The 24,026-nt window shown below is 36.9% G+C and overlaps 1 protein-coding gene across 9 annotated transcripts in view; it reads left to right on the top strand.

Moving 5' to 3' along the window:
- The window catches only part of LOC309643108 (uncharacterized protein), a 65,315-nt gene extending 47,808 nt beyond the window's left edge, over window positions 1-17,507 (top strand). For all 9 annotated transcript variants that reach the window (XM_082425517.1, XM_082425519.1, XM_082425524.1 and 6 more), the window contains one exon: window positions 13,535-17,507. In XM_082425517.1, the coding sequence (XP_082281643.1) occupies window positions 13,535-15,750 (2,216 nt within the window). In that variant the 3' untranslated portion in view covers window positions 15,751-17,507. The remainder of the gene's footprint in view (window positions 1-13,534) is intronic.
- Window positions 17,508-24,026: the final 6,519 nt, after the last annotated feature.

The following is a 24,026-nucleotide window of genomic DNA, read 5'->3' on the forward strand; positions in this document are numbered from 1 at the left end:
TCTCTTAACTTATGCTCATCTGTAAAGGTTTTAATTTCTCCATCGAATCTGAATGAGATCCTTGCTGGGTAGAGTAATCTTGGTTGTTGGTTTTTCCCTTTCATCACTTTATGTATGTTCTGCCACTCTCTTCTGTCTTGTAGAGTTTCTGCTGAAAAATCAGCTGTTAACCTTATGGAGATTCCCTTGTATGTTATTTGTTGCTTTTCACTTGCTGCTTTAATATTTTTTCTTTGTATTTAATTTTTGATAGTTTGATTAATGTGTGTCTCGGCATGTTTCTCTTTGGGTTTATCCTGTATGGTACTCTCTGTGCTTCCTGGACTTGATGGACTATTTCCTTTCCCATGTTAAGGAAGTTTTCGACTATAATCTCTTCAAATATTTTCTCAGACCCTTTCTTTTTCTCTTCTTCTTCTGGGACCCGTAAAATTCGAATGTTGGTGCATTTAGTGTTGTCCCAGAGGTCTCTGAGACTGTCCTCAATTCTTTTCATTCTTTTTTCTTTATTCTGCTCCCTGGCAGTTATGTCCACCATTTTATCTTCCAGCTCACTTATCCATTATTTTGCCTCAGGTGTTCTGTTATTGATTCCTTCTAGAGTATTTTTAACTTCAGTAATTGTGTTGTTCATTACTGTTTGTTTGCTCTTTAGTCCTTCTAGATCCTTGTGAAATGTTTCTTGTATTTTCTCCATTCTGTTTCTGGGATTCTGGATCATCTTTACTATCATTACTCTGAATTCTTTTTTAGGTAGGTTGCCTATTTCATCTTCATTTATTTGGTCTTGTAGGTTTTTACCTTGCTCCTTCATCTGTAACACGTTTTTTTGTTGTTTCATTTTTCTTTTTTTTTTTTGATGGGTGGTGCTGTATTCCTGTCTTACTGGTTGTTTGGCCTGAGACGCCCAGCAATGGAATTTGCAGGCAGTTGGATAGAGCTGGGTCTTGGTGCTGAGATAAGGACCTCCGGGAGGCCTCACTCTGATTGATATTCCCTGGGGTCTGAGGTTCGCTGTTAGTCAAGTAGTTTGGACTCGGAGCTCCCACCACAGGAGCTCAGGCCCGACCTCTGGACTGGGAACCAAGATCCCACAAGCTTTGTGGCGTGGCTAAAAGAAAAAAGGGAGAAAGAAAAAAAGGAGCAGTATAATATCAAAGAATAAAAAACAAAATAAAATTAGAAAGGTAAAACATATATTAGGAAAAATAAAACTGTAATTGAAACATCTGCAACAAAGTAAAATAAAACCACAAGAGAAAAAAGAAAAAAAGAAAAAAAAAGGGCGGGCGGGGAGCAAGCTAAAAGGAGAGATCACTAACAAAGTATAAAAAAATAAGAAAAATAAAAGATTTATTAGGAAAAATAAAAATATAAAAGAATCAACAACAATGAATCAACAAGGTAAAACAGAACTCCAATCTAAAAGAGGAAAAAGAAAAGAAAAAAAAAAGCCTTGGCTCTGGGGGCAGAGTTTAGGCAGGGGTTGTAACTTAGGCAGGGGTGGGATTTTGGGTGGGGCAGGACGGAGGCGGGTGGGGGAGTGACGTTTGAGCATGGGGTGGGGTCTAGGCGGGGCGACGTTCAAGTGTGGGGCGGGGAATAGGTGGGGTGACATTTGAGTGTGGGGCGGGGCCTCTGCTTAGGACCTGTGCAGAAGGGGAGAGGCAGCACGTGGAAAGGAGGGCCTCCGGAGTGTAGAGTTCCGGAGTTTGGAGGCAGGGCCATGAGTGAGGGTGTGTGGGTGGGGTTTAGGCCCAGCCTGTTGGAGGGGGTCTCCAAGTGCAGAGGTGGGGCCCTGGGTGGGGGTGCAGGAGCGGGGCTTGGGCTCTGCATGGCAGGAAGGAGGCTCCGAGAGCAGAGGATTAGGCCCTGGAGCCCAACAGGCTCCCCCGTGCCTAAGTGGACAGGGAAAGCGCTGGCCCCATTCCCCTCCGTTCCTTCGTGCCCCTCCCCCACTGTCTCCCTCAGGCTCTCCCCCTTAGCCACTGGACCCCTAAGTGTGGGTGGGTCCCGCTGGGTGTAGGAACTCCTTCCCTCCCCAAGCCACCCTTTGGGGGTGCCGGTCCCAGAGGTGCAGACTTTACTTTTGCTCCCCCTTCCCCCGCCCCCAACTCCCTCAGTACCTGGGCAGCTGGAGGAGGCCTGGGTGGGCAGAGGGTGAGGCCCGGGATCTCAGCAGGTTCTTGGGGGTCCAAGTGGGCAGGGGAAACCTGGCCATGCTCTCTTTTGATCCTCTGCCCTCCCAGTGGTTCCCCAAATTCCCCCTTCTGGCGTGGGATCCCTTCCCCTCCCCCAGCCGCCCCTCAGGAGCTCCAGTCCCCTGCTGCCTCCACTTCTCCTCTCCCTGTACTCCCCCCAAGCCCCATGCCCTACCCAGTCGCTGGGGGTTACTCCCGTCCCCTTAGGTGTCTGCTGTCCCCCACTGGTGACTGGTAGGTGCCCTAGTTGTGAGGAGACACGAATTCCACATCCTCCTAGTATGCCATCTTGACTCCCCTGCTCCGCCCCCGTTTTTTCATTCAACAGATATTGAGTACCTACGTTCATTACTCTGGTTTTAGGTGTTGGAAATATATCAGTGCACTAAATTTTGCCCCTGACCTCATGGAGCTTGCATTCTGATAGGGAGAGAAGGATAAGAAACAAACAATTACACATATATACACTTGAAATATGCCAGTAAATAGCTAGGAAATTAGGGAAGGTTAAGAATGATGGAGTGTTTTATTTTAGAAAGGAGGTCAAGAAGGCCTTTCTAATATTATCAACTTGAATAAAATGAGGATGAGAATCATGGGGAGTCTTGGAGGCAGAGGTGACATCAAATGTCAGTCCACCAAGGCAGGGATGTACTTGGTGTTTTTGAGGACACATAAATATGACTATGGATTGGGGGAAATGAGTGGGTGAAGAGTAGAAAGAGTTGGCATTGTAGAGGTAATGGGAGCTGAAATTATGTGGCGCCATTTGCACCACGATAAGGACTTTGATTTTATTCTGAGTGAGATGAGAAGCCATTGGTATAATTTAACCCAGTAAGCAACATATGCTTATGGGTTTTTTAAAATTGATTTCTCTGGCTGCTGAGCAAAGAAAATACTATTCAGGGCAGAGGGCTGAAAGCAGGAACATCAGTCAGAATAGTATTTTAATCTCTGTAAATGTGATGGTAGCTTACCCTTGGTTGGAAGTAGTGAGGAAGAAAAGAAGTGATTGACTTCTGGATTTATTTCGAAGGTGGGACCTATAAGATTTGCTGTTGAATTGGGCAAGGAATGTGAGAGAAAGAGACGAGTCAAGAAAGACTCCAGGGATTTCATCCAGAAAAATTGGATGAATGGGCACCAATTGCCAAGATTGGGAAAATTGGAGAGAAACAACTTGGGAGGAGTTATTAGGAGTTTAAATTGCACATAACCAAATTTCAGGTGATTATAAAATATCCAAGTTTACTTGTGAATAAACATATGGGTATATAAGCAGAGGTTGATTAGGGGAGAGTCCAGGTTGGAGATATTTATTTGGAAATTATCAGCCATGGCAATATTTAAAGTTTTAAAATGCAGTATTTAAAGCTAAGGGATTACATAACATCTCTCCTTAGGAGAAGGAATGCACAGATTTGAGAGGTCTGAAGGCTGTACCCTGGGACACTACCTTTCAGAAGCCATGAGAATGAGAAGACTCAGCAGAAAAAAGAGAAGCAGCAGTTTGGAGATTAGGGGGAAACAGAGAATGTGGGAATGTGGTATCCTGTAGCCAAGAGAAAACAGAGTTTAAAGGACAGAGTGAACTTCTTCAAAGAAGGATGTGTGAAGTTAGCATTGTCTCTATCCCTGCCTGCGAATCATCCAGAAACATTAAAGTAAATGAGCAATATAAACTCCATTTAATAACACTAGAGAACATCTAAAGTCCCAAATCAGTACAAATATAGAAGCTGCAAAATCACTGAAAAAATCAAGCAGGAGTGTATGTATCAGCAGATGGATAAAAAACAAAAGCATTTCTGACACCAAAAGGAATTGGCAAAGTACTTAGCAGGGACAAAGGAAACGCTCTCAGGTGTGAAACCTAAATGTTTAGATTAACCACAATGTTGGGCACAGGATAGCTGGAGCCTTTTTGGATACAATTTGGTTCTGCAAATCAGACATAGTAGGGCTAAGTGTGGAAACAGACACATAAGCCATGTTTTTCAGTAGCACTATTGTTTCTCTGACAAGTAAGAAAAGAGAGACTTTCCATCTGTGGGAAAAAAAACCCTCACAGACACCTATATGTGGGGAAATAAACATACATGTTATCTTAGTGGGTGATCCTAGAACACAGAATTTAAAGCAAAAACTTACTTGATAACAGTTAGTTAGGATGTGCAGACCTTAACCGTTACAAATCTGAGCAACACAGAAAGACTGTATCTCTTGATAAGGGGAGGCTAAAAACATGGAAAGGAATATAGTAATACAGTGAATTCTGTTAAAACAGGACATGTGCATTCCTAAAAAAATCATTGTTTTATGCAAAATAGTATATTAAAAATCACATGGCAGTGGGAAAATGGGGTTGGGGTATAACACTTAAAAGCTCTGTCAGTGACACATTGAGAGAGCAGTATTGAAGTCTCTAGCTATAATTTTGCATTTGTTTATTTCTCCTTTTCAGTTCTATTGGTTTTTGGTTTATGAATTTTGAAGAAGTAATAGATGCATACATATTAGGATCTTTATGTCCTCTTGATGGATTGATCCCTTTATGATTATGTAATGTCTCTCTATCCCTGAGAGAACTCTCTGTTTTACTTTGTTTACTTTGATATTATTATAGCTACTCCAGTTTTCTTTTAGTTAATGTTTCCATGGTATACCTTTTCCCATTCTTTTATATTTAAAGTGGATTTCTTATAGATAGCCTATGTTTGGGTCTTTTTTATCTAATGTGAAAATCTCTACTTTTTAATTGGAATATTTTGACCACTTAAATTTAACATAATTTTTGTATGTTTGGATTCAAATTTATTTCGTGATTGTTTCCTATTTGTCTCACCTGTTCTTTTCTCCCCCTTTTTTCCTTTTTAAAATCTCTTTTGGGGAATTCCTTGGCAGTCCAGTGGTTAGGATTCTGCACTTTCACTGCTGAGGGTCCAGGTTTGATCCCTGGTCGGGGAGCTAAGATTCCATGAGCCGCCTGGTGCAGCAAAAAAAAAAAATCTCTTTTGGATTGAGTTTTTTGTTTGTTTTATCTCTACTATTTGCTTATTAGTACTACCTCTGTCTTAATGTATCTTTTAAGTGGTTGCCCTGTGGTACACAGTATACATCTTCAGTTTATCACAGTCTAAGTATACTGTGTTACATGTGGTCTTACAGTCTTATAACAATATATTCCTGTCACCTTCTCCCACTTTATGTGATGTGGTAGCCATACATTTTTACTTAGAAACCCCACAATGTATAATTAATATTTTTGCTTGAGATAGTCAGTCATCTTTGAAAGTGATTAAAAAGTCTTTTATTTACCTTTTTTAAAACCATGTTCAGCACTCTATTTCTTTGTTTGTCTTACTCTCTCTGGTACTTCCTTTAGTACTACTTGTAACACAGGTCTGTTGGCATTTAGTTTTTTTTTATAAATTTCTTTATTTTATTTATTTTATTTTTGGCTGTGTTGGGTCTTCGTTGCTGCGCACAGGCTTTCTCTAGTTGCGGCAAGTGGGGGCTACTCTTCACTGTGGTGCACAGGCTTCTCACTGCGGTGGCTTCTCTTGTTGCAGAGCATGGGCTCTAGGCACGCGGGCTTCAGCAGTTGTGACACGTGGGCTCAGTAGTTGTGGCTCATGGGCTCTGGAGTGCAGGCTCAGTAGTTGTGGTGCACGGGCTTAGTTGCTCCGTGGCATGTGGGACCCGTGTTCAAACCTGTGTCCCCTGCATTGGCAGGCAGATTCTTAACCACTACGCCACCAGGGAAGCCCTGTTGGCAGTTAATTTTCTCAGCTTTTATTTGTCTAAAAAGGCCTTTATTTAATCTTCATTTGTGAAGTGTAGAATTTCTCTGAGTGCAGATTTCTGGATTGACATTTTTTTTTCTGTCCTTACTTTACAGAGCTGATCCACTGTCTTCTGGCTTACACTCTTACTTCCTCCTTTGTTCTTCTGTATTTAATGTTCTGTTTTTTCTAGCTGCCTCCAAGATTTTTTTTATCTTTGGTTTTCAGCTGTTTGGCTCTGATGTTTCTAGGTTTAGCTTTGTTTTGTTTTGTCTGTATTTTTCTTTTTTGTTGTTTTCTCAGCTTCTCAAATACATGGTTGATGTCTTTCATCTTTTCTACCTTTTTTTCTGCGACTCCAGTTACTTATATGTGGCTGTGTTTGATATTATTCCGTGGTTCTTGGATCTTTCACGTCAGGAGAATTTTCTCAGTATTTGTGCTCCATTTTCAGCTTTTAGCTGTCCTCCCAAAGCTGTATTACAGAGGTTTATCTTTCTGCTCTTGCTCTTCCTCCAGCAGTGGGCTGCTACTGCTTGTTACTTCATGCTACACTTCTGGTGGGGGCAAGGGTGTTCTTTGTTGTTCTGATCCAGCTTCAGTTTTAGGTGTGAGCCTGGGCCTCAGCAGTGGGGTTTCCTCAGCATACCTCCCTTTTCTTCAGTGGTAAGAGACTTCTACTTTTGTATCAGTTATGGATTTTGGGCCCAAGATGGGTTCTCTGCTCCTTCTCTGGGGATAGAGTATTTATCTTCTACTCCTGTCCCCCTATACTCCCATACTAGGGGATCCAGATTGTTGGCTAAATTCATCTCAGATTGGTAGCTTGCTTTAAGCAGAAGAAAATGAGTTCTCTCTTAAGAACAAGCACCCTCAATACAGGACATTAGGATTCTCACTTATTAAATATGAGCTTAAAAAAAAAGCTTAAAGAAATATATTGTTCGTGAGATTAAGCAGAAATAACAAAATATATTTTCCAACACCTGTTAATTAAGATAATGGCTTTTTTAGATAGTTAAGTGTAAAGCATCCATTCAAAGAAATAAAAGATGAAATAAAATCAGTAAGGAAGAAAGAATGTCTAAATGGCTAGGCAGATTGTAGAATAACCCATTAGAATTTTTAGAACTAAAAATAAGTTGTTGAAATTCTAAAAAATGGATTAAGTACCAGATTAAATGCAGCTGAAGAGACTTTACTAGAAAATACCACTAAATAAATGACACAGTCCAGGTATAGGGTGACAGGAGAAGGAAAATAGGTCAGTACATTCAAAGATGTATAGGACAGGGATGAGAAGACAGATATAACATGAATCATTGGATCACAAGAAGCAGAAAGAAGAATGGAGAAGCAATATTTGTAGGAATAATAGCTTAGAATTTTCCAGAAATCATTCAGTAAGACCACATATGTGGACACAAAATGCACACCAAGCAGGATAAATAAAAAGTAATATATATTTAAGTACTATTAGTATAACTGGAGAACACTGGATCTTAATAGCAGCCAGAGAGAAAATCAGGTTACCTCCTAAGGAAAGAGACATTGACAGAGACATCTAAATTGAAGCAAAAAATATTTGTCAATCTAGAATAATGAACTCAGGAAGCTATTTTTTAAAGGATGAGAGTTGTCAAAGATAAATAAAGCCAGATACTAGTTAAAGGCAATATAGATTTTATTCAGTAACTATTGCAATAGAGGAATAAAGTTTCAGTAAAACTGAGCTCAACTCCAAATACAGCAAAGGCAGCTGGGGATTTGTAGCCAACAAGCAGAGTGAAGAGTTAAGTGAATAGAAAATTACTAAGAGGAGACCTCAAGGGTAGGGAGATTCTTGCTAAACTAGCGTAACAGAATTCTTGCTAAATGCAGGCCAAGGGTTTATAAATCATGGTTGGGGCATGAGGAACTTATGGGTGAGGAGATACCAAAGGTGGGTGAGGAGATTGTCACTAGACTGACAAGGATTCTCGCTAAGACTGCTCAGCAGAGACAGACATGAAAGGCCAAGGTCAAGACCTAGTCAAGAATAAGTCTCAGAGGAGCTTAACTAAAATTTAGTCAAGGAGAGAGTCTTTGTCAGAATGTATGATTAAATTTGGATTGGTCCTGAAATAAATTATAGGAACAATATCTTTTATTGTATAATTTTGTTAGTAAAATTAAAATAGAAATACTACAGGAAGAGAGAAAATGAAACCCAGAGGAGTGCTTGAGATGAGAGGAGTGGTAAGTCATAAGAAATTAGGAAACTTATAGCTAAATCTAAACAACATGTGGATAGAATCATTATGATATCTAATTTGTAAGGCTAAAAAAGACACTATGATAAACTAAAAAATAGTTGCATAATTGAGTTGGGAGGTGATCAAATGGCATTTGATTCTTATTCAGAAAAAGAGGTTCAGGTTATAGAATCACTTTAGATTTTAAGTTAAATATTAATGACAAAATTTAATGGACAGCCACCTAAAGTGGAGAAACAGGTATGTATAACCTCCGAAGTTGTAAAGAGAGAAAAATGGAAAAGATTAAAAAAAAAAATCAGTCTAAAACAAAGGAAGAAAGGTACAATAAAAGTAGTAGTAAAACTGTGACAAATATAAAGTAGCAAGTAAAATGGAGACAACGTGACATATTTTAATAATCACCATAATTGTATATAAAAGGACTAAATTTAGCAGTCAAGTTGTCAAATTGGATCTTCAAATAATAAAATAACCTATATCTAAGACATCAGGTTTTAGTAACTTTGTATCTTCAGCATCTTTTGTTCACTCAGCATTCTGTGTTTTATATGTCTGCAGAATATCTCTAACAGGATACTCCAATTTCTCTAATGTGGCAAGAGCTACTATTAAAATCATCATTCACAAATCACAATCTTCCCTACTTATCTTCATTTATTAGGTTCTGTGAACCTACTTTTTTTTTTTTTTTTTTTTTGGCTGTGTTGGGTCTTCGTTTCTGTGTGAGGGCTTCCTCTAGCTGCGGCAAGCGGGGGCCACTCTTCATCGTGGTGCGCGGGCCTCTCACTATCGTGGCCTCTCTCTTGTTGTGGAGCACAGGCTCTAGACGCGCAGGCTCAGCAGTTGTGGCTCACGGGCCTAGTTGCTCCGCGGCATGTGGGATCCTTCCAGACCAGGGCTCAAACCCGTGTCCCCTGCACTAGCAGGCAGATTCCCAACCACTGCACCACCAGGGAAGCCCAAACCTTCTACTCTTAACACTGACATAACAGCATTTTATTTATCTCTCTATCATCCTTTCTTACTGATATTAGATCACTATTATTGTTTTTTTTTTAATATTTATTTGGGTGCATCAGGTCTTAGTTGCAGCACACAGGATTGAGGCACGTGGAATTGCAACATGTGGGGTCTTTCGTTGTGGCGCACGGGCTCTTTGTTGCCATGCGTGGGATCTTTGTTGCGGCTTGGGCTTCTCTATGGTGCATGGGCTCCAGAGCACGTGGGCTCACTAGTTGCAGCAAGCGGGCTTAGTTGCCCTGTGGTATGTGGGATCTTAGTTCCCCGACCAGGGATTGAACCTGCATCCCATGCACTGGAAGGTGAATTCCTAACCACTGGACCACCAGGGAAGTCCCTAGATCACTATTACTGTTATACTTTTGTAAAAGTGTTTAAAAAATATTTTTATTTTCTCGTTTTCCACTGACACCACCCAAAACATTAACCATATTGTTTTAGTTTGTCCTAGTTTCTAAATGAAATTATACTTTTCCCCCCAAAGCATCTAATTTATCATGTTGGTAACCTGAGTTACATTTTTCCCAATGTGTAATATATGAAATTTAAGTTTTTCTCTTTTAATTATGTTTTTTAAAAATATTTATTTATTTATTTATTTATTTATTTAGGCTGTGCCGGGTCTTAGTTGAGACATGTGGGATCTTTTTTTTTTTAGTTGCGGCATGTGGGCTCATAATTGCAGCATGTGGACTTCTTAGTTGCATCATGCAGGCTCTTAGTTGCGGCATGCAGACTCTTAGTGGTGGCATGCATGCAGGATCTAGTTCCCTGACCAGGAATCAAACCTGGGCCCCTTGCATTGGGAGCGTGTAGTCTTACTCACTGGACCACCAGGGAAGTCCCTTTATAATGCTGGCACAAAACTGAGGGTGCTAAACTCCCATTTAATCCTTCCTGAATATCACCCATATATATGCTTTCCTTCCCTACAGCTCTATGTTTGATTTCTATGTACTTAGTGATTCTCATGAATTAATATGTGAAAAGTACATGGAACAGAGCCTGGCTCATGGAGATGGTTTGTTATTTTTCTTGTTGTTATTATCATTATTAATATTTTTAAGCATTTTTCTTTTTTTTTGTTTTTTTACTCTTATTTTTATATTATTTCTTGATTTTGTTGAACATCTAAGCCAAAGGAGAAAAATAATATATTTCCATAAATAATTTTTTGAGCAAAAAAGAGCACTCTGTGTAAAATTATATTTTAACAAAACAAGTAATATTTATAAGATGAAAAATACCCAAACTCATATTTAGAATTTAGAAATTATCCCCTCTACATATTAATGACTAAATTAGTCATAGTTCAGTATTTGTACAGCAGATTCATGTAGTGCTTCATTTACCATGATAAAAATTATTAATATTCAGAGGGAGCTATACATTTTGCCATTTTGTTTGATTTTATGCATTTCAAAATATAGCACAAAAAAAGTTTGTTTTAAAATTTTTATATCCTTTGTAAGTCCAGAACAAAAAAAAAAGAAAAATCTCTACCCTTTCCTCTAAAAAGCCTTCATATATCCCCTCAAAAAAAAAAAATCTCTACCTGTTCCCACTCTCATAATCCTTCATTTCTCTTTTATGTGTTTATTACATTCCGCAATATAGTATAGCTGTATTTGTGCATCCACTTTCCACATTTCCTCTACTATGTACTAAGGTCCTGAGGTCAGGATTAAGGTTTATTCATTGACGTGCCCCTCCCAAAGAATTTGGTCTAATAGCTGGTATAAACTCAGTACTAGCATATTTGTTTTTAAATAATTAAGCCCTTTTTGGTTAGTGATCCAAAATGGGATGTTATTCCACTATATAGAATGCTATATTTATTAATTAGTTTTTTTTTTATACTCAGTGCTTGCCTTAAGGTGACCATCCACTGATTTTTATTTAAATACTTGTGGTTTTCTATTTCCTTTGTCTTTGTGCTTCAGATCCTGGCTTTACCATTCATGAAACAGAATAGAAACTATATCCATTAAAAATCAGTTTAGAATTTACTGATATAAAAGAGAAAGCTTGAAAGTCTCTGTATTTATGTGCTTTTTAACAGTGCTTTGAAATGAATTATTTGTTTTAAATATTGATGATACCCATTAATGAGATATTTGTACATTATTTTCATAATAAAAATTATAGATTTAATAAGCAGTTATTTTTAAGAGATATTTCCAACAAATCTTGGTATTTCCCATTAGCTTATAATATATGTGTATACATGTTGCAACATGTATTCACTTTATTTTTATTTTTTATTTTTATCCTTTGAAGTAAAAATATTTTGATAAATTTTAAAATTTAAGCTCAAGGTTCCCCAGCTTTTATGAAATGTTTCTTGCTTGTTTTGATACACATTATCTGCTGTAGATTCTAATTCTTGATAGTGTATGGATATTGAATGAGGCTGTTTTCTTATGTATATTATGCTTTCTCCAAAGAGAGCATATCTTATTTTGTTATATAACTTATAGTGGATATTGGATCATTACTTAATTGTTACTCTTGATGAGTGAGAGGGCCTTTATATTGATTCATTCAGAGACACTACAAGGAATTAACTTCTCAATGCACATATTGAGTTATAAACCTTTAGATTCTTGTTCAAAAATCACAGGTTTGAATAAAATTTGAGATTTGTGTTTTGAAAAGCACACTGCTTGTTAAGGACCATTAATTCCATATCCACTCAAGGTATTCAAAGGAAATCAGAGGTAAACACTTGTAAGACCATGGGTTATAGTTGGGAAGAGAAGGAAATAAAAAAAGACAACTGAGTATTTTAAATTTCAGCAGTTAATAGAGGATGTTTATGTTACAAAGGAGTATTGTCCAGTGTTGTGATAGAATGAGGTGTACAGAATGTAATGAATTTTAAATTTCAGTATAAATAGAACTTGAAATTGTAGAGATGTTTGTAAAGACATATTTGGAAGCAGATATGAGACAGTGTCATTTCCCTGATGTTTAATGTTTAAGTTCTAAGCAAAGCCAAAATGGGAATGTAAACCAGCTTAGTGACAGTCTTGGTTGAACTTGAACAATTTCTGGCAAATTAGTAGTCTGTTATTTCTAGAAAGAATACATTTATTATGGCCTTGTGGAGTGATAGTGTGGGTACCCAATATGAATATAGTTGGAAAAAGTATTTTTTTCCCCCTCAATGGTAACTACAGTCTATTTTGTCTAATGATGCTTGGAGACAGTGGGCTCTGGACAGGTTTTTCAACAGGGTCATCATTGTTACATTGCAAATACTGAACAGGAAGATAACAAGATGAAGTCTAGCTGAGAATTCTTAGGATAAATAAATGTAAGTATCAGTGAATATTTTAGGTCAGGTCCTCCATGGTTTTAAATATAAATAAAACCCAGAAATGTAGAGATCTGGATTTAAAAGCAAAAAAATACATTAACATATTAAATTTGTCACAGAAAATTTAAGATGAGGAAAAGTTAGCATTTGATGGTTGGATAGGTTTAACTTTTGCAGAAACTCTTAGAGAATAACCTGAATATACTAAAACTAAAAACAAATGGATCTGGCCCTCTGGCAGTCTTTCTTGTCTCTTTGATTTTACATTTCCTGGTAGACATTTGTATTCTTTGTAAGTCACATGAGTAGAGAATGAATAAGAAAGTAGGCTACAGGTCTCCTTAAGCAGGAACAAATTGGTGCTTTTCCATAAATTTAATTTGGTATTAACAGTATAATAAATTAGCAATATATAAGAGAAAATAAAAATAATTTTAAAAAGAGGAGAATTGAACTAGAAACATGTAAACCATAGAGATTTAGCTGCAGTATTTTAAGTATAAGGAAATCATGTAAAGTCTAATCTGTATCCTTCAAAAGATCAAATCAGTCCTCTGATATTTCTCCAGGGTACTCTTACCTATTAATCCTTGCCTCTCTGGTTCTCTGCATTTCCCACACCTGGATCAGTCATTTTTTTTTCAAAGTCTGTCTTCCTTTATTCACTGTGATTTGTATTTATTTTTACCCTCTATATTAAGTCTTGAAGTACATATTTATAAATTGTCAAATGTAGATGGGTGCATTCTAAGTTTTTATCCCCCATTTCTGCTCTGTCAGGTTTTGTTTATTCTAAGCCAAAAGGATGAGGGACACGGACATCTTGGATTACTCTTATTTCAATAAACTGAGTCAATCATATAAAAGGGCATTTGTATGTAAGTGTAAGTTTATCATAATTGTAATAAAATTAATAACTTATATTGTTTTTTTTCTCTTTTCCAGAAGTCTGCAAAGTTGATAACCAGCTAGAGCAGAGTCAGGAAATCCAGGACAGACATTTCGGGCAAGCTCCGTTTATCAACAACAAAACACTGACTATAGAGAGAGGTAATGTATTAGGAAAAATGTTTAATTTCAGCACATACCCAGTTTCTTCTGCAAAAATACCTTGTAAATGTGACACAAGTGGTATGAGTTTGAAATATATTTCAGAATTAATTATTGAGAAAAACTATTTAAGAAAGAAGTCTGATGATCTCAGCACATATGGAAAATTATTCCTTCATATTAACCATGAAAAAACTCATGTGGGAGAGATACCTTATGAATTCATTCAAAATGGAAAGTACCTCAGTCATAATGAAGACTTTATTCCATATGAGAAAATTAAAAATGTAGAGCAGTCTTTTGACTACAAACAACGTGGGAAAGATTTCTGTGAGAAGACACTTTTCATCACATATAAACAAGCTCACAAGAGACAGAGTCCTTGTGAACATAGGGAATGTGATAAAGCATTCTGTAATTATTCAACTCCCCAAAAAAGAGAAAGTCTTTATAAGTTTAATGAATATGGTAAAACCTCTGAGAAATTATCTCTCTTGAAACATAGAGTTCATTTGAAGGTGAAAGATTATGAACATATTGAAAAAGTGGATAATTTCAGAAGATCAAATTTTCCTGACACAGGAGAGAGAACATTTGAATGTAACAGCCTGGGGGAACCTTTCTGGGAGAAGTCAGTTCTTAATGTAACTCAGAGAACAGGCATAGGAGACAATGTCTATGAATGTAATGAATGTGAAAAAGCATTCTGTGAAAAATCAAAACTCACCAAACATCAGAGACTACTACATACAGGAGAGAAACCCTATGAATGTAACGAATGTGGGAAATGCTTCTCTAGGAAATCACTTCTCACTTTACATCAGAGAATCCACACTGGAGAGAAGCCCTATAAATGTAATGAATGTGGAAAGTCCTTCTCTAGGAATTCACACCTCATAATTCATCAGAGAACTCACACAGGAGAGAAACCCTATGAATGTAAGGAATGTAGAAAAAGCTTCTACCATAAGTCATATCTCACAGTACACCAGAGAATTCACACAGGGGAGAAACCCTATGAATGTAATCAATGTGGGAAAACCTTCATAAGCAACTCAGTTCTCACAGTACATCAGAAAACACACACAGGTGAGAAACCCTATGAGTGTAGTCAATGTGGGAAATTCTTCTCCAGGAATTCATACCTTACAGTACATCGGAGAACTCACTCAGGTGAGAAACCATATGAATGTAAGGTATGTGGGAAAACCTTCTGTCATAAGTCAGATGTCACTAAACACCAGAAAACTCACATAGGGAGGAAGCCCTATAAATGTAATGAGTGCGAGAAAACCTTCAGTCGCAACTCAGGCCTAAAAGTACACCAGAGAACACACACAAAGGAGAAACCATATGAATGTAATGAGTGTGGGAAATCCTTCTCTGAGAAATCAGTCCTCACGGTACATCAGAGACTACACACCGGGGAAAAACCTTATAAGTGTAATGAATGTGGAAAAACCTTTTACAATAAGTCAGATCTCACTAAACACCAGAGAACTCACACAGGTGAGAAACCCTATGAATGTAAGGAATGTGGGAAATTCTTCTCTAGAAATTCATACCTTACAGTACACCGGAGAGCTCACACAGGGGAAAAACCCTATGTGTGTAAAAAATGTGGAAAAACCTTCTACTATAAGTCAGACTATACAGTACATAAGAGAACACACAGAGGGGAGAAGTCTTCTCACTGTGATCAGTGTGGGAAAACCTTCACTTGCAATTCAGTCCTCAGATCACATCAGAGAACTCACACAGGGGAGAAGCCCTATGAATGTAATGAGTGTGGGAAATCTTTCTCTGAGAAATCAGTCCTCACTGTACATCAGAGAATACACACAGGGGAAAAACCTTATAAGTGTAATGAATGCAGGAAGCCCTTCTATCGTAAGTCAGATCTCACTAAACATCAGAGAACACACACAGGGGAGAAACCCTATGAATGCAGTCATTGTGGGAAAACCTTCAGTTGCAACTCAGGTCTCAAAGTACATCAGAGAAGACACGTAAGGGAGAAACCCTATGAATGTATTGAGTGTGGGAAAACCTCTAAGAAATCAGTTCTCACAGTACATTCAAAATTACATACAGGGGAAATAATCTTTTAAATTTAGCAATGAGAGAAATCTTAGTATCTAGCATTTCATACCTTGAAATACTATGGAGAATTCACACAGAACATGACCCCTATGAATGTAAAGTGGCAAATTTTTTACCCTAAGTCATATTCCAAAGTAAATGAAAGAGTAACCATAGGGGAAATTACTATGAATGTAATGAATATCTATTAATAAGATAACTAAAAAATGAATACATGTAGAAGAAACCCTACTAATGTATATAAGGAATGTGGAGAAATATTATAAGTTAGGGCTTGTTAAACAAATAACTTACGTAGGAGATAATCCTGTGAATCAAATGTATGTAGGAAAATGTCTTCCAGAACTTGGCCATTTCTAACAGTCAGATAAACCACACCTGGGGAAAGCTGTCAACATCTTGTATTTTTTTGAAAACTTCATACACAAGTTGTACTTACTGTATGTCAGGGAAATAATAGGGAAGAGACCTGAAGAATACAGCAAATATAGTTGAGCCTATATCAAGGAATGTCATTTTACTGAACAAGACGATGTTGAGATGAAGTCTTAAAGATGTTTTGAATGTGAAGGCTTTAACAGAATTCAGACTTTATTATATCTGAAGATTGTATTGAAGGAAGTCTGTCAACTTAGGAAATATGGACAGAAATTTTCCTTTAGATATGATGTTATTCTAAAAGTTATGTTTTACACTTATTTCAAATCTTTTAGTAGAAATAAAACTGAAAATAGACATTTATAAAAATATTAACTGGAATATGAAGCTTTTTTTAAAAGCACAAATAAATTGAGTAATCTTTTCAGTTTCTGATTCTACTTTTGGAGAAACACGTATCAGCCCATGGCCTTCCACATCATGAGCCATCACATGTTTTTGATGAGTCTGCACCCCAACTATGCTATTACCCATGCAAATACAGTTGGTCCTTCATGTCTGTGTTTTCCTATCTGCGGTTCTATGGTTGGTTGAATCCACATATGCAGAACCCGAGAGTATGGAGGGCCTACTGTAAAGAACTTGAGCATCAGCTGATTTTGGTATTTGAAGAGGTGTCCTGGAACCAGTCCCCAGCAGATACTGAGGGATGACTGTACTGCCTAATTGTCTGGTTCATCCAGGGGCCTACCTCTAGGGGATCTCAGAATGGACTAGATCCCCAGAACAATTGCCAGGATCAGCCAGGGGCAGCATTGAGACGGCTTCTGCTTCCTCTTCTTAGGTTCAGTAACCGGAAACATTGAGTGTGAATGAAGCTAGAGTACTGGCTAGAATACTCTAGGACATAAGACCTCAGTGCTCCCATTTAAATTTACAGGAAGCTTTTCATAGCACATTCTACATCCTATAACTGTTACCACCTTCCACAGTATTCTAAATTTGGTTAATACTTATCTCACATGTCTCATTACTTTTACAATAATACGCACATATTGTGTGTATGTGTGTGATATAACATCGTTTTACAGGTATATCACTGGGAACATGTTCTGCAACTTTTGTCTTCAAATGCATGGTTTTGGTATTTATACATGTTGATATATTTTGCTTTAGTTGATTCATTTTAATAAAACGTAATATATGGGGTCTTCCGTGGCAGTCCAGTGGTTAAGACTTCACTTTCCAATGCAGGGGGTGTGGGTTCGATCCCTGGTCGGGGAGCTAAGATCCCACATGCCTTGTGGCCAAAAAACCAAAACGTAAAGCAGAAGCAATATTGTAACAAATTCAATAAAGACTTTAAAAATGGTCCATATCAAGAAAACTTTTTAAAAAAAGCATAATATATGACTATGTAACTATAACAATATTGTCCATTTTCCTGTTTATGATTTAAAATCTTTTCAGTTTCAATGTAAAGTAATAAGGTTTGAGTTTTTTTAAAATCAACTTTGAAGTATAATTTAAATGTGGTAAAATATACCCTATTTAAGTAGCTGATTTAATGAGTTTTAATGAGTATAACCATATGTAATCACTCCTGCAATTAAGAAAGACAGCATACCCATTATGCAGAAGGGTTCCTCATTCCCTTACTCAGTCCCTCCTGGGATGTCCCTCTCCTTTCTGGCCCCTGGCAAACCAATGATCTGCTTTCTAACACTAGGTTAGATTGATTTTTTAAATTACATTTCACATAAATGGAATTATACAAGATGTCCTCTTGTTTGTCTTCTTTCATTCAGCATGATTTTGAGATTCATCCATGTTTTAGCATGTATCAGTAAATAACTTCATTTTTATTGCTGAGTGGTATTCCACTGTATGCATATATTATAGTTTTTTTATCCATTCACCTGTTGTTTTCAGTTTTTGATTGTTAAGAACATAGCTGTAATGAGCTTAATGTGCATTTTTGTGTAGACAGGTGTTTTTATATCTCTCGGTTAAATACTTAAGAGTAAAATTTCTGGGTTGGTAGGGTTATTATGTGCAATATCAAACTTTTTTGAAGTGGTTGTTACATCTTACATTTCCGTCAGCAGTGTGCAAGAGTTGCAGTTGTTCCACATTTTTGTCAATGCTTGGTATTGTCACTTTTTGATGTAGCCATTCTAAGGAGTGTATAGGTTTTTTATTGTGGTTTTCATTTATATCCCTGATGAATAATGACGTTAGGCATCTTTCACTTACTTACTGGCCATTTGTGTATCTTATTTTGTGAAGCATCTGTTCATATCATTTGCCTCTTCTTAGTTTAGGTTGTTTGTCTTCTTATTATTGAGTTATAAGAGTTCTTTGTTAATTGTGAATATTTTCCCCAGTCTGTGGTTTTTCACAAAACGCTTTTCATTTTGATGAAGTTCAGCTTATCAGTTTTTTCTTTTCTAAGAAATCTTTGCAGATCCAATGGCATCAAAGATTTTTTTCCCATGTTTTCTAAATGTTTTAACTCTATGTTTAGGTGTATGATCTATTTTGAGTACATTTTGTATGTGGTCTATGTTAAGGGTCTAGATTTATATTACTTCATTTGAATATTCAACTGTTTCAGCTCCATTTGTTGAAAAGACTACCCTTTCCTCACTGAATTAACTTGGCATCTTTTAAAAAATCATTTGATTATTTGTTTGTGTGTGTGGGGGGGTCTATCTATGGACCCTTTATTTTGTTCCTCTGACCTTTATATCTTCTTTACACTGTCTGTGTTTCCTTATCTTTATAGTAAATCTTTTTGGAAATAGTATAATTTCTCTAACTTTGTTCTCCTGTTTCAAAATTGTTTTGGTTATTCTAAGTCCTTTGCATTTTCACATACATTTTAGAATGAACTTGTCAATTTCTTTAAAAAAAAAAAGACTGCTTTAATATTGTTTTATGCTTTCACTGACTCTATAAGTCAGTTTGGGGGAAATGGGCCTCTTAATAATATTGACTCTTCTGATCCATGAATATGATATATCTCACCATTCAATTGGTGTCTCGGTGAAAAGAGAAATCTTAGCCTGTGGAGGCAAAGAGGCTTCCTTGACAAGGTGCTTGTGCTGGTTGGGTCTCTCTTGTCATTGTGGCCCACCTACCTCTGTTTCTTGGTAGGGGAGGGAAGTGCCTCCCCAGGCTGCCTGTTGTTGGATGGGATCTTCTAGATCAGTACCCTTTGCCAGCGGTTCTGGCTTGCCTGGAGCTGTCAAAAGGACTCCCTTTTAATCTGGGGAGAAGAATGAGACTACCTACTTTCTGTTGCTAGGTTGAGGGTTGGGAAACAGTGAGTCTGGATGGCCTTCTTCTGTTGAGTGGAGGGACATGCTACAGTTGTTCCTCCAGTCCTGGGGTCATAAACCAATTTGCCTTTTTCTTAACACTTTACACAGTTCACTGTTGATTGTCTCATATAATTTCATAGGAAGAGTTTTACAGAGAGGAGCAGGGAGAAATGGCTCTACACCATATTGTATAAGCCAATAGTTTGCTTTTGTTTTTTATTTATCTCATCTATACTTTTGGCCTCTTTTCCTCTCACCTTTTTGAATTTGAATGTATATTTTCCATATTCCATTTTATCAGTGCTATTGGCTTATTTACTATACCTCTTTTTTAAATTATCATGTAGATGTTTCTTTTAAATTTACAGTATGCTTCTTTAATTTGTCAAGTCTACTTTTAAGTAATAGATCATTTAACATTTAAAATACAGGACTGTACTTAAATTTCTCCTATTATGCACTGTTCTTATCACATTTTCCATTTCTTTGTTCATTATCAATCTCACGATATACTGTTGTGCTTACTTTAAAATTTCTTTTTAAATAAATTTGCGTGAAAAGTATTTTATATTTGTCTCCTTATTTTACCATTTTTGATGTTTCTTATTACTTTGTGTGTATTCACATTTTCATCTGATATCATTTTGCTTTTGCCTAAGAGAACTTCATTTAACATTTCTTGTAATGCAGTACTTCTGGTAATGAATTTTCACAGGTTTTCGTTTCTTTATTTGGAGGGGAGTTATTTTGCCTTTTTGTGAAGGTTATTTTAGCTGGATATAGAATTGTATGTTGGTAGTTTGTTTTCTTCTAAGGCTTTAAAGATGTCATTTCATTGTCTTTTGCCTTAGATAGTTTGTGATGAGAAGTCTGAGGAAATTTTTATCTTTGTTCCTCTGTACATGTTTTTTTTTCCCCCCCTCAGACTCATTTAAACTTTTTTTTTAAACTTTTTTGTTCATATCTTTTTTAGGAAATTGATTATGATGTGCCTTGGTTGGGTTTTTTTTGTTGGTTTTTTTTGTTTTTTTGTTTTTTGCATTTATCATGCTTAGGGTTCTTTGATCTTAGTGTTGTAGTTTTTGTCAGTATTGGAACCCATTTGCCTATTTATTTGAAAAATATTTTCCTGTCTCTCTTTTCTCTTCTTCTAATACTTTAGTTACATATATTTTAGACCAGTAGGTATTGTGTCATGGACACTAAGCCTTTTATTTTATTTTATTTCATTTTATTTTGTTTTGTTTTTTCTGTTGCTGTATACCCCACAGATATTTTCGATTATTAATATCTTAATATGGAACATTTGTTATAATTAGTGAACCAATATTGACACCTTATTGTTAACTGAAGTTCATATCAGTACTTTAATATTTAGATATCCTTAACTTTTCCCTAATGTCCTTTTTCTTTTCCAGAATCCCGTACCTATCAGCACTTAGTCCCAATTATACCCTCATCCTCATCCCTAACAACCAATAAATCCTCTTTCTGTCTCTATGGAGTTGCCTATTCTGAACTTTTTATATATAAATGGAGTCATATACTATGTGGCCTTTTTTTGTCTGGTTTCTTTCACTTAGCATGATGTTTTCAAGGGTCATCCTTGTTATAGCATGTAAGAATACTTCATTCCTTTTTATGACTGGATAATATTACATTGTAGAGTTACCATATTTTGTTTATCCATTCCTCAGTTCATGGACATTTGGATTGTTTCTGCTTTTTGACTACTATAAATAATGCTGCTATGAGCACATATATTACATGTTTTTGTGGGAATTGTTTTATAACTAAGAGTGGAATTACTAGGAACTTGCCAAACTTTTCCACAGCAGCTGCACCATTTTACGTTCCCACCAGCAATGTATGAGGGTTCCAGTTTCGCTAATACTTACCAGCACTTGATATTTTGTATTTAAAAATTTTTAGGCATCCTAATGGGTGTGAGTGGTATCTTATTGTGGTTTTGATTTGCATTTCCCTAATAACTAATGATATTGAGCATTTTTCATGAACTTCTTGGCCACTAGCATATCTTCTTTGGTGAAATGTCTATTCAGTAGATTATTTTCCCTTTTTTAAAAACTACTCAACTTATTTATTTATTTATTTATTTATTGGCTGTGTTGGGTCTTCGTTTCTGTGCGAGGGCTTTCTCTAGTTGCGGCAAGCGGGGGCCACTCTTCATTGCGGTGCGTGGGCCTCTCATTATCGCGGCCTCTCTTGTTGCGGAGCACAGGCTCCAGACACGCAGGCTCAGTAGTTGTGGCTCACGGACCTAGTTGCTCCACGGCATGTGGGATCTTCCCAGACCAGGGCTCGAACCCGTGTCCCCTGCATTGGCAGGCATATTCTCAACCACTGCGCCACCAGGGAAGCCCAATTTTCCCATTTTTTAATTGGAGTTTTTTGTCTGTCTTTGAGATATAAGTGTTCTATATATATTCTGAGTTGTATACCTTTATCGGGTATATAATATGCAAATATTTTCTCTCATATTGAAGGTTGTCTTTTTACTCTTGATAATGTCCTTCCTTTGATGCAGAAATGTTTTAAATTTCAGTCAACTCCAATTTATCTTTTGTTGTTTGATTGTGTGTTTGGTTTCATATATAAGAAATTATCTAATTCAAGATTATGATTTTCACCTGTTTCCTTCTAACAGTTTCATATTTTTAGCTCTCACACTTAGGCCTTTGTCTATTTTGAGTTAATTTTTGTATATATTCTGAAGTAAATATCTAACTGCGTTCTTTTGCATGTCAATAACCAGTTGTCCCAGGACCATTTGCTGAAGAGACTATTGTTTTTCTATTGAATGATTTGGTACCCCTACCCCCATTGAACATTAATTGAGCATAGATGTATGGGTTTATTTCTGTACTCTAAATTCTATTTTATTGGTCTATATGTCTATTCTTCTGTTAGTACCACACTGTTTTATTTTGTTTTTGTGGCCTCATCACGTGGCATGTGGGATCTTATTTCCCCAACCAGGGATCGAACCCATGCCCCATGAATTGGAAGCACGGGGTCTTATCCACTGGACCACCAGGGAAGTCCCAGTACCACACTGTTTTGATTACTGTAGCTTTGTAATGAGTTTTGACATCAAAATATGTGAATCTTGCAACTTTGTTTTTCTTTTTCATTATTGTTTCTGCTGTTTGGGGTCCCTTGCAATTCCTTGTAAATTTGAGGATCACCTCTTCCATTTCTGCAAAAAAAAAGCTGTTTGGATTTTGATAGGGATTACATTAAATCTGTAGATTGCCTTGGGTAATATTGTCATCTGAACCATATTAAGTCTTCCAGTCCAGGAACATGAGATGTCATTTCATTTATTTAGGTCTTTAATTCTTTCTGTGATGTTTTGTAGTCTCAGTGATTTTTGTGGGTTAATCTTGTATAGTGCCACTTGATGAATTGTTTTGGATTTAATCCCTTTTTGTGTGAATTTATTGGGATTTTCTATTTGTAGCTTCACCTCAAATGCTATCCATCACCTTAGGCAACATCAGTCTATAAATATTTTTGACAGATGCCCCCCAGGAAGCAACTTTAGCACTGGGCCAGTTTTGAATTAGCTGAAAGAAATACAAGGCCTTTGAGCTGTGCTATCAAACAGGTCAGATAAATAAATTGTAAGTGGTTGTGAGTGGGGTCTGTTGTGATTATTCTAATATTGGAAATGTGGGCTATTATTTTGACATTTTATTCCTAAGCTGGAGAGTGAGGACTGTAATGGGGGCAAATTAGAATGTCCCAAAGTTTCACTGTTGTTACCAAAAATCAGCCATGTTCCTTGAATTTGCACTCTCTGACTTGGATGCAAGGCTTTAATTAAATTCCAGATTTCATAACGTTGATTCTGACAGTTTTTGCCCAATTTTTGTTGCTTTTATGGAGTTGCATAATTTTGAGTTTCATACTCCACCATTTTTGCTGACACCACTGTGATCTATTTTGAGTTAACTTTTTGTTAAACTTGTAGGTCTGTGTCTGTGTTCATTTTTTTGGATATGGATTTCCAGTTGTTCACTCCCATTTGTTGACAAGACTATCCTTTCTCCATTGAATTCTGATAAGAATGACCTGGGTTCCTAGAGATGACTCTCTAAAGGCACAGAGAAAGAGTGTAAGTTCCGGGACTTCTCTGGTGGTGCAGTGGTTAAGACTCTGCGCTCCCAATGCAGGGGGCCTGGGTTCAATCCCTGGTCAGGGAACTAGGTCCCACATGTATGCCGCAACTAAGAAGCCCACATGCTGCAACTAAGTAGCTGGTGAGCTGCAACTAAGGAGCCTGTGAGCCACAACTAAGGAGCCCGCCTGCTTCAACTAAGACCCAGTGCAACCAAATAAATAATAAATAAATACATATTTAAAAAAAAAAAGAGAGGACCAACTCTTAAAATATATATATATATATATATATATATATATAAAAGAATATAAATTCTACCAAGAAGGACTTTTGTTCCCTGAGTCCAGATGTTTTACAATATCTATAACACTTTTGAGATGAATAGGGAATTTTTTGGGATTGGTAAAAAGGTTAGGTGGGCTTTGAATTGCTT

The sequence above is a fragment of the Balaenoptera physalus genome, assembly GCF_965194825.1.
Source record: "Balaenoptera physalus genome assembly, chromosome: 14".
In the NCBI taxonomy this organism is placed as follows: Eukaryota; Metazoa; Chordata; class Mammalia; order Artiodactyla; family Balaenopteridae; genus Balaenoptera; species Balaenoptera physalus.